This window comes from Lathyrus oleraceus, chromosome 2 (assembly GCF_024323335.1).
Source record: "Lathyrus oleraceus cultivar Zhongwan6 chromosome 2, CAAS_Psat_ZW6_1.0, whole genome shotgun sequence".
NCBI lineage: Eukaryota > Viridiplantae > Streptophyta > Magnoliopsida > Fabales > Fabaceae > Lathyrus > Lathyrus oleraceus.
This window is the reverse complement of record NC_066580.1, coordinates 197,810,284-197,820,458: the sequence shown is the minus strand read 5'-3', so window position 1 is coordinate 197,820,458 and position 10,175 is coordinate 197,810,284. Positions and strand designations below refer to the sequence as shown.

Here is a 10,175-nt window from a genome sequence, read left to right as displayed (position 1 = left end):
AAGTTGAAGTCTCTACTCCATTCTTCTTATCTTCCAGGTACTTTGGGCAGTTTCTCTTCCAATGTCCGGTCTTACCGCAATGGAAGCAGATGCCTTCCTTTGATATGCCTCCACTAGGCTTCAAAGCAGCAACAGTGGGTTTGGGTTTGGCAACTTCCTTGCCTTTCCCTTTATCACCTTGCTTGGTGGGTCTTTTGTTCTATCTCTTTCCATTTCCGGTCATCAGATTGGACTTCCCTTTTGACTTCAGATTATGCTCAGCAGTTCTTAACACGGCTAGCAGTTCAGGAAGAGATTTGTCCATATCATTCATATTGAAATTTAGGACAAATTGACTGAATCTATTTGGCATAGATTGCAAGATCAAATCAGTCGCAAGTTCCTTTCCGAGGGGAAAACCCAAGCTCTCAAGGTTTTGTCACATACCCAATCATCTTGAGCACATGGGGACCTACAGGGGCTCCCTCAGCTAACTTGCCTTGAAAAAGGGCTTTTGAAACTTCAAACCTTTCATGCCCTGCTTGCTCTTGATAGAGCATCTTCAGGTGTTCGATCATATCGAACGCTGCCATGTTCTCATGTTGCTTTTGCAACTCAGAGTTCATGGTAGCTAGCATGATGTCATACCCTCATTTGGGTCCTGAATTTTTTCCATTTTTTTTGGCACTTGGCCTAAAGTTCATTTGCACACATTCATGACCAAAGGCAACCGACCATTCCCAAATCCATATTTTTGTTACACATTGGTCATTGTCTAGGCCTTTTTGATCATGGTGCTTTTGATTATAAAATGGATTTTAATTATTTGACTTCTTAATTTCAGTTGATTTTAATTTCAAATTAAGCCTAAATTCCGAATTTCAAATTAATCTTAATTGTGTTTTTACTAATGATTCAAGTTCTAATTGATTTTTAATTTCCAAATATGAACCTGTTTGTTGTGCTTTATTCCAGTATTGCCAAGTCATATCTGAACCTGTTGTGACATTTTCTTTCTTATTCGGGTTTTAGTAGGTCATATATGAACTTACTACTGAAATCTCTTGTATTCTAAGTATCGTTTATCAAATTTCACTTTGAGTACTCCCCATTGTGTGTCTGTCTCTCCGGCAGGAGTTGTCTTCCCCAGCAAATTTGTTTTTTTACCATTTGTCTGTCTCCGTGTGGATCATCAGCATACCCCGTAGTTTGGTCTGTCTAGTAGCATCTCCTGTTAAGGGTCCACCATATCCCTAATGGATAAAAATTACAAAAAAAAATCATGCATCCATGAATATCATATCATGTCATATCATATCATATCACATCATGTCATAGGGATTCAGGATCAAAATCCGGGTCTTCTTAGTATTTAACCATCTCCCACTATGATCATATGAAGAGTGTCCTGCTTCATATTTCTCTAGTTGAAGACGCTTAAATAGGGGCAACTGTCATACCCTGATTTGGGTCCTAAATTTTTTCCATTTTTTTTGGCACTTGGCCTAAAGTTCATTTGCACACATTCATGACCAAAGGCAACCGACCATTCCCAAATCCATATTTTTGTTACACATTGGTCATTTTCTAGGCCTTTTTGATCATGGTGCTTTTGATTATAAAATGGATTTTAATTATTTGACTTCTTATTTTCAGTTTGATTTTAATTTCAAATTAAGCCTAAATTCCGAATTTCAAATTAATCTTAATTGTGTTTTTACTAATGATTCAAGTTCTAATTGATTTTTAATTTCCAAATAAATGTTGGAATTTGACATCAAAGTAGTTTTAACAAATTATAGATTAATTTGATTTTAATTGGTTTTTATTGTTTGTTTTGATTTTTTTAATTGACATTTAGATTAGTCTTGGATTATTTCTAAAAAAATCCAAATCCATTTTATAACCAAAACACCCATTTCATAAACCAAGGTCTCTCCATTCTTATTCTTTACATTCGCTTCAATCAAATTCAAACTATAACCATAACCTTACCATTCATTCAAACTTTCAAACCTTCATTCAATATATCCAATTCCATTCAATACAATTCAGTAAACATTCATTCATAATCCAAAGAAATTCCATACATACTGCTTCATTCATGCGCATATTTTACTATTTCATATTTTTACATTCGTCACATTTTAAATTTGCATTTCATATTTTCTTCATTTCACATTGAGATTCTCCATTCATTCATGTTTAAAGATTCCCACACTATCATTCATATTCCAAATCATTCATTCATTTAATCATTATCATCCATGCACATGGCATATGAATAACTTATAATAAAAAAAAACAAATATCATCATCATCAAAACCATGTTTGCCAAGAGGTTGTTGCACAAAGCTGTCCATCACCATTTCAACCACAAGTTTCAACATCAACATGTTATATTTCTCCAACAATAATAATACAAATTTGAGATATCCACCACCAGATCTATTCTTTGATTGCAACAGCACTGCATCTGGTGGGGCAAATAAAAAAAGAGAGAAGAGCTAGAGTTCATAAGGCTACAACTCAATCAACCTTCGAAGGAGAAATTAGGGAGCATGATCGCTGCTTCTAGCCGCTGCATTTGATGCCCGGATTTTCCATGAATCAACACAACCAGATAAAGCTCTTTTCATCCGGTTATGCCATGCAAATAAAGAAGAAAAAAGAGCTTTAATGATGTCATGTTTAGGCGTCTCAAAGAAGTTGGCACTCGGGTTTTGTTACAAGAAGAGGAGGATTACCTTTTGTTTTAAGTGATGGGTCGTTTGAATTTAGCCCTGAAGAACCTTTAGCTTTCGCAGTAGAAAGTCTTCGAAGCTTGCACTGTCGGTGATCTCTTGTGGACAACCGTTGAAGCATCTGAGAATTGAGAAAGAATACCTTGTTGCCGTTGTTAATTTTGCTGTCAAGTGCGAGGCCGCCTAGTGATTTAACCGCTGCAACTCCAACCACTCTAAGGGGTGCAACAATGTCCCATTTTAAGGATCCAATAGAACAAAAGATGAATCAACCTGCCAGAGTTCCACGCGATTAGCCGGACCACGAGAACATGGGAAAACAGTGTAGGCGCTTCACCAGATATGCTTAAAGCAATTTTGGCATTGGATTCTTGTGTTCTGGATATTGATCAGGTTGAGAACCTCATCAAGTTCTGTCCTACAAAGGAAGAGATGGAGGTGCTGAAGAACTATACCGGGAACAAGGATATGCTTGGAAAGTGTGAGCAGTTTTTTTTATGGAGCTGATGAAGGTTCCACGAGTAGAATCCAAGTTAAGGGTGTTTGCTTTTAAAATCACTTTTTCTTTTGGTCAGGGAACAGCCCGAGGATCAGCAGTAGGATTCAAATTGGACAGTCTTCTCAAGTTATCTGATACCTGTGCAAGAAATAAAAAAATGACTTTAGTACATTATGTGTGTAAGCTTCTTGCTGAGAAAAATGCCAGAACTGATAGAATCTTCTCAATTTGGTTTTCTTCTAAGATCCAACTAGAAGCATTAGCTGAAAAGATGCAAGTTGTGCATAAAGGTTCAGAGAAGGTTGAGCAAGAACTTACTGCTTCTGAAAACGATGGTTCTATATCTTCAGGATTTTGCAAGGTGTTGAAGAATTTTCTTGATTTTGCCGAAGCTGATGTGAAGTCACTTACAACATTGTATAACAGCAAACACAGTGCCAATAACACACTTAACCCGTGTTCATAATCGGAGCTTTGCAAATAACCGAAGTTGCTCATGAATACTCCAAGTTTCACTGCGGTAAAACACAAATTAAATTAGTCAAAGCTGTAGAATTTCAGAAATCCCAAATTGGCATTAAGACAAAAACGAAGAAGAAAGCATGAGTTCAGAATACCTTTTCCAAATCTAGCATCAAAGAGGCCGATCCAAATTCTGAGCACCGAAAGGACTTGGCAGAGATACTTCTTGGATCCATCATACCAAATCAAAAACCCTAATTTGTGAAACATAAATAGAAAAAGGCGAATCAGATTAGGGGACGAAAATCGGAGGCGGACCAAACCCCACAAAAGAACCCTAATCCCCAAATCAAAAGAAAACCGGTATTTGAAGACAGAAGGAAGAAGATTTAAGCTCACCTGATCCGTCGTCGTCGCCGAAGGTGAGATTTCCACTTGATTTCTCTCTTTGAAACCATGGATTTGCGCTCTCTTTGGTTAACGTTGTTGAGCGTCTGAGTGAGTGATGATGAGCGTTTGGGGTGAGCGAGGTTGAGCGATGGGTAAGCAATGATGAGCGGATTTGAGAGCGACTGAGAGAGGTGAGTGTTTGAGAGGAGCGCTGATTGAGAGCAAGAGAGAGATTTCGTTTGAGAGAGGTTTGAGGTAGAGAGATTCTGAGATTGAGATTTGGGAGGAGGAAGATGAGTTCTGGAATTCGTTTGCGTCCTCCCTTTTCATTTCTTTTTTTGCTCTTTATTAAACATTATTAGACAGACCATTAACTCCATTTAAGTTAGAGGTGTGCAAAAATATGGTTAACCAAATTATATGTCTAAACTGAATTGCATTGCACCATAAAATAACTAAACCACTTGAATGGTTAATGAACTGAACCATTTAAATTAACCAATTATAATTCAGTTTAAAACCGGTTCATAATTAGTTTTCTTTTATAAACTGCTTTAGTTATAATTTTTTTAATAAAAAAAAGAAAAATTATTGAGTGTGAAAAAAAATAGAAATTAACAATATTTATAATTATGAAAAATTAAAAATATTTTATTAAAAATTAAAAATAAAATTATAAAAAAATATAGTTTTTTTAGAAAAAAATATGAAAATAAAATATTTTATATTCCATAAAATAAAAAATAATTTTTTTCTGAAAATAATTTTTTTTATTCATTAAAAAAATATAATTTAATTTGAAATAATTTTTTTTTCAGAAAAATAAAAAATTATTGTTTTCCGAAATAAAAAAATTCTGAAAAAATATTTTTTTTTGAAAAATAAAAATTTCAGAATAAAATTATTTTTATAGTGAAATTTTTTCCCAAATTTTTTGAAATATAAAAATAAAATATTTTTTTTTATTTTTCCAAAAATAAAATTCGAAAAAAATTTATTCTGAATTTTTTTCCCCAAAAAATTAAAATTAAAATATTTTTTTTAAAATATTTTTTTCAAAATATTTTTTTTTTAAATATTTTTTTTTGCATGAAATTTTCAAAATATCTATTCAGATTTTTTTTCAAAAAAATAAAAATTTTAAATAATTTTTATAAATAAAAGTTTTTTTATAAAAATAAATATTTTCATTTTTTTTAAATTAATTATTTTTTATGAAATTAAAAAAATTGATTTTGAAACAGTTCAAATTATAAATTTGGTTTATAATTGCAAACTGATTATAAACTAGTTTATAAATACAAACCGGTTATAAACTAGTTTTAAACTGAATTTAAACTATTTTAACAATTAACTGCATTTTTTATAAAATGGTTATTATAAACTGAACTGAACTATAAATGTGGTTTGGTTCAGTTCAGTTCATGAACCACGAACACCCCTAATTTAAGTGACCATTTAGTTTCCCTTAGTTGGTCATTAACTTTGGTTTATGGGTAATCGTAACATATTCATGTTTGTTTCCACCAATTAACTTCTCTTTTGAAAACCCAACAGACTACTTCATTTTAGTTTTTATTATATTTTTTTAAAAAAAAATTATTCCAATCTGTTCTGGTTTATATACCCAAGTGGTTTTTGTAAATAATAACTAATCATAAATGGCCTAGTGGAGAGGGGGTGGTTTCATGGCCTTTAGTGGAGTGGCTTCAATACCTATATGTAGCGGAGTGGGTTCAATACCTATATGTAGCATTTTATTTCTTTTAGCATTCATCTTTTTTATGGTTATGTTTTATTATAATTTTTTCCTATACTCATAGTTTCATTATTGTTTGATAATACAAGTTTGATTTCCTTTAATTTCATCATCCACTCAAACCGCTTTAAACTATTAAAATCACACTTTTTCTCGATTTAATGTCGAGCCCATTTCCATACCCTTGTAAGTCGATTGCTTTTAAGCATCGCCATCAACCTCACATAGCTTACTCTTGGGCTTTCTTACAATGAGCCGGTTCTCTTGCACTTACACTCATACATTGCATTATTTGTTGTTTGGGACCAATTTAATTATTTCATGATTTTGAATCCCCATTTGACAAAATGTACCCCATTCCCCCGATGTGTAATAATTTTGTACTGTTTTATTTCTTTATTTGTTTGACTGTTTAGTTAGATACTAACACAAGAATAAAATCAACCATTTCCAAAAAATACAAAAATATGACTCGATCCAACGTCGTGTATTTTCTCAATAAACAAGTCAATTCATTTCTCCCTCCAATTCTATTCCACTTTTTTTTTTCAAACTTTCATCAAACGCTTGATTCAACGTCGAGCCATTTTTCCTGATAAAAACTCAAAAACATATTAATTCATAGTTAAGACTTTTTCAATAAAGATGGAAGTGGAACGTGGTGTATAACGCGCACTCCTGAGACTAGGATTCGAGATGTATATCTCGCCAATCCTAGCTCTCGCCATCGTCCAAATTTATCCACTTTGTTTTCTCTCAAACACTCATCCAAATTTCTCTTAAACGTTCATCAATACTTGATCTAGTGTCAAGTCATTTTCACAACAAAACTCAAGATACCTAATTCTTATTTAACACTTTTTCAATAAAGATGGAAATGGAACATGGTGTATACCGTGCACTCCTGAGATTAAGATTCGAGACGTATGCCTCGCCTATCTTAGCTCTCGCCATCGTCTAAAATTGTCAATGAGGTTTCTTCAAACCCTTTCTCAATCAAATTCCAAAATACTTAATTCCTATCTTAACCTCTTTCAATAAAGATGGAAGTGGAACATGGTGTATATCGTGCACTCCTGAGGCTAGGATTCGAGATGTATATCTCGCTCATCCAAGTTCTCGCCATCACTCAAAATACATCCAATCAATCAAACTCTTTTCTCGCCGCCGTGCGATTAATCAAAAACCTTTTTCATAAACAAAAGATATATTGTCTTAAGGTGATGCAAAACAATGTTTCGGCCACGATTGTTGAGTAGAGATAAATGACGCTTTTCCGAATGTAGATTTATAAATCAGTTCGATGTGTGGTATGCGTCCACTCCTCATCTGTTTTTGGGTAAAACAATGTTTTCGTCGATTAATACAATATAGCTTTCGATAAAATCGACCAACAAACAAACATTTTTTTACCCAGAACTACGTAAGCCTTGACTTCTCAATTGAGATACGTAGGAGTAGGATTTGTAAATCTTGTCAGGCCCACTAATAAAAAAACTTAGGTTTAGTCCTTCGTTAAAAAATCCAAAAACATTTCTTCTCTCTTCTATTCTTTCTTTCCCACCTAATAATTTGAAAAGCCTAATATTTCAACTAAACACTAACGCACACAACTAACCTAATGGTTCCCGTTGAGTACAACGGACGTGAGGGGTGCTAATACCTTCCCCTCACGTAATCGACTCCCGAACCCTGATATTGGTTGCGATGACCATATCTTATCCTTCCTTTTGTCTTGGGTTTTATCGATATTTCCCCTTTCCTTTTTAGGAATAAATAAAGTTCGGTGGCGACTCTGTTCAGTCCATCATTGCGAGCGTGCGATTGCGCTTCGCTTTGTAGTCGTATCCCCATTTTTTCGAGGTGCGACACATGAGATAAGCAGTTTCATTGGCATCATCGACATGCTTCTTATAAGCATCTCTTTCTGCCTTAGGTGCAGAACTAGGAGGTTCCTCTTCAGGAACAAGTTTCTCCAAGACATACAACTTTCTATCATGTTTGAGGACAATCCTCATATTTCGGTGCCAATCCAGAAAATTTGTCCCAGACAATTTTTCCTTGTCAAGGATTGATCGTAAAATGTTGTTAGAGGTGTTTGTTGTCATGGTAATCTACATGAAAATAATTAAAATATAAGTATCAATAACATATTTAATTAGGCCTTTAATTAAATATGCTCCCACTATTTTACTCAAAACAAATGACCCTCACCATTTGATTCGGAAAATCCTGTTGGAAGATTTTCTAGTGGGTCGAGATCCACATTTCACTTTGTTTTAAGTCCGCGTAGGCGGATTACACAAAACTAGGTTATTTAGGTAGGAACTCCTTCCAATTGTATCTAATACAACTCTCGAATATTTTAGTTGGGTGAATAACTCCTTATTCCAATCCATCACATGGATCATTTCCAACTCTTGCTTCTAAACATATATAATCTTATTATAATTTGTTTAGTTCAGTTTGACCCATTGTTTTAGCAATTGGATATTACAATTATCACATCGCATCTTACTAATATAGAACATGCACCTCGCGTAGGCGAAACCTACATTATTTGATACTAGTCTTGATGAGTGCTAAAACTTGGAAAGCATAAACTTAATATTTAATTTGAGGGAATTTGCAATTATTCTGATCTCACCGGCTTATTTATCATATAAATCGTCTCTCACATGCATCAACATACATCCATATGCATCAACATACATAATGAAACAATTATGGCCCCTAGCGTAATTGTTCTCCCAAGCCAATGAGAGAACCTAAGCTAACCTAGTAACGATCTAAGCTTCTCCAAGCAAGATCTTCAAGGTTGTCCTCCTTTGATATTGAATTCTTCTCTTTCTTCATAACATTACATTACATTACATAAAAGAAAATAATTTTACATACGAGGGAGTGAGATGAGAAAAGAAGTTACATTAAGAGATTAAAAGAGAGGCACGACAAGCAGGTCGTATTTTAAAATCCCAAAACAAAATAAAGAAAAACAGTCCATAATCGATCACCACAAAACAATAATAATAAACACATTGTTATTATTAATTTTAATTCTTTTAATTAATTAAAACCAAATTAAATTTCGGCGATCAATCACATTACGCAAAGTTAGTTGGGGGTCCGCTGCCCAGTCAGCGGACGGGGGTTCCGCTGCCCGATCAGCGAACGGTGGTCAAGGGGGTAGCGCTCCCTTGCGGGGTTATAGGGGAAGCACCCCAACTGGAATTTTTAATGAACAATTCATTTAAAATCGACGTCGTTTTTCACATCAACACTTGATATTTTAAAGCACAAGTCTTGCGCAGTCACAACCTTAATTGCATAACTCTTTGACAGAACAACCCTTGTGCCGTCATCAACCCTAATGCACCAATTTCAGACCGTCAAACACACCTCGATTGTTGATTCAGTATGATTGATCAACAGGTCATTGCTTCACCATGCTAATGTCGGATCAAGAAGCAAGCGACCATTGATCGCTAAAAGGAAGACAACCATTAAGTGTTTGAATGAACGAAACAGAAACAATATATCATATATACCGTATTTTGCATCAGGATTACTTATATCATATATATAACTTGATCGATCTCAATTGTGTAACGTATGGACGATCGATGTATCGCTGCTTCACCATACTAATGTCGGATTCCGAAGCATAGTCAACATCAATCATCCAAATCGTACACACATGATGCCAAATTTAATTACTCGTTTATTCTTTGATTTATTCTATCTTTTAATCGTATTAATAAAGAAAATACATAAAATAAACAGCTATCAGATGCATGGTTTCGTAAATGGCTCTGATTCCACTGAAGGAGAAGAGCGATCCAAAACGCAGCGGAATTTAAAAATTTATCCTTTAGTGATCCTTACGAATGGGCATGATCAGTGATAGAATCGTTACCTCTTGTGGCGATTGTAACCTTTGATGCAGATTTAGGGAGCGATCACGAACGTCAAACGATGACAACGCCTCTACTCAGTCCACACGAATGGATTCCTTCAATCTTAGTGCTAGCTGCTAGGAATGAAGGCTTTGAGTGAGTGAGAAAGAGAGAGAGAGAAATGAAATTGCAACTGCACAAATGCTTCTGCATAAGGGTTCTATTTATAGAACCACTTGTGTGGGCTGCAAGTTAAAAGGCCCACTTAAGTGTATGTGGCCCATATCTTATAATATGCCAAAATTACTTAAGCGTGTGGTACTTTACCATATTTCGTATTCTACTTAAGTACACCGTACCTTACGATGCTCTAAAATTCACTTAAGTGTACCGTATCTTACGGTGTTCCTTAGTTACTCTATCTCTCATCAATTCGTCCTTTTGT

General features: G+C 34.5%; 1 protein-coding gene across 1 annotated transcript; it reads left to right on the top strand.

Annotated features, from left to right (window-relative positions):
• Nucleotides 1-3,066: 3,066 nt before the first annotated feature.
• LOC127122588 (formin-like protein 14) lies at nt 3,067-3,689 on the top strand. Its single transcript, XM_051052897.1, has 2 exons — nt 3,067-3,162; nt 3,300-3,689. The coding sequence occupies exons 1-2, from the start codon at nt 3,067-3,069 to the stop codon at nt 3,687-3,689; spliced, it is 486 nt and encodes a 161-aa protein (XP_050908854.1).
• Nucleotides 3,690-10,175: the final 6,486 nt, after the last annotated feature.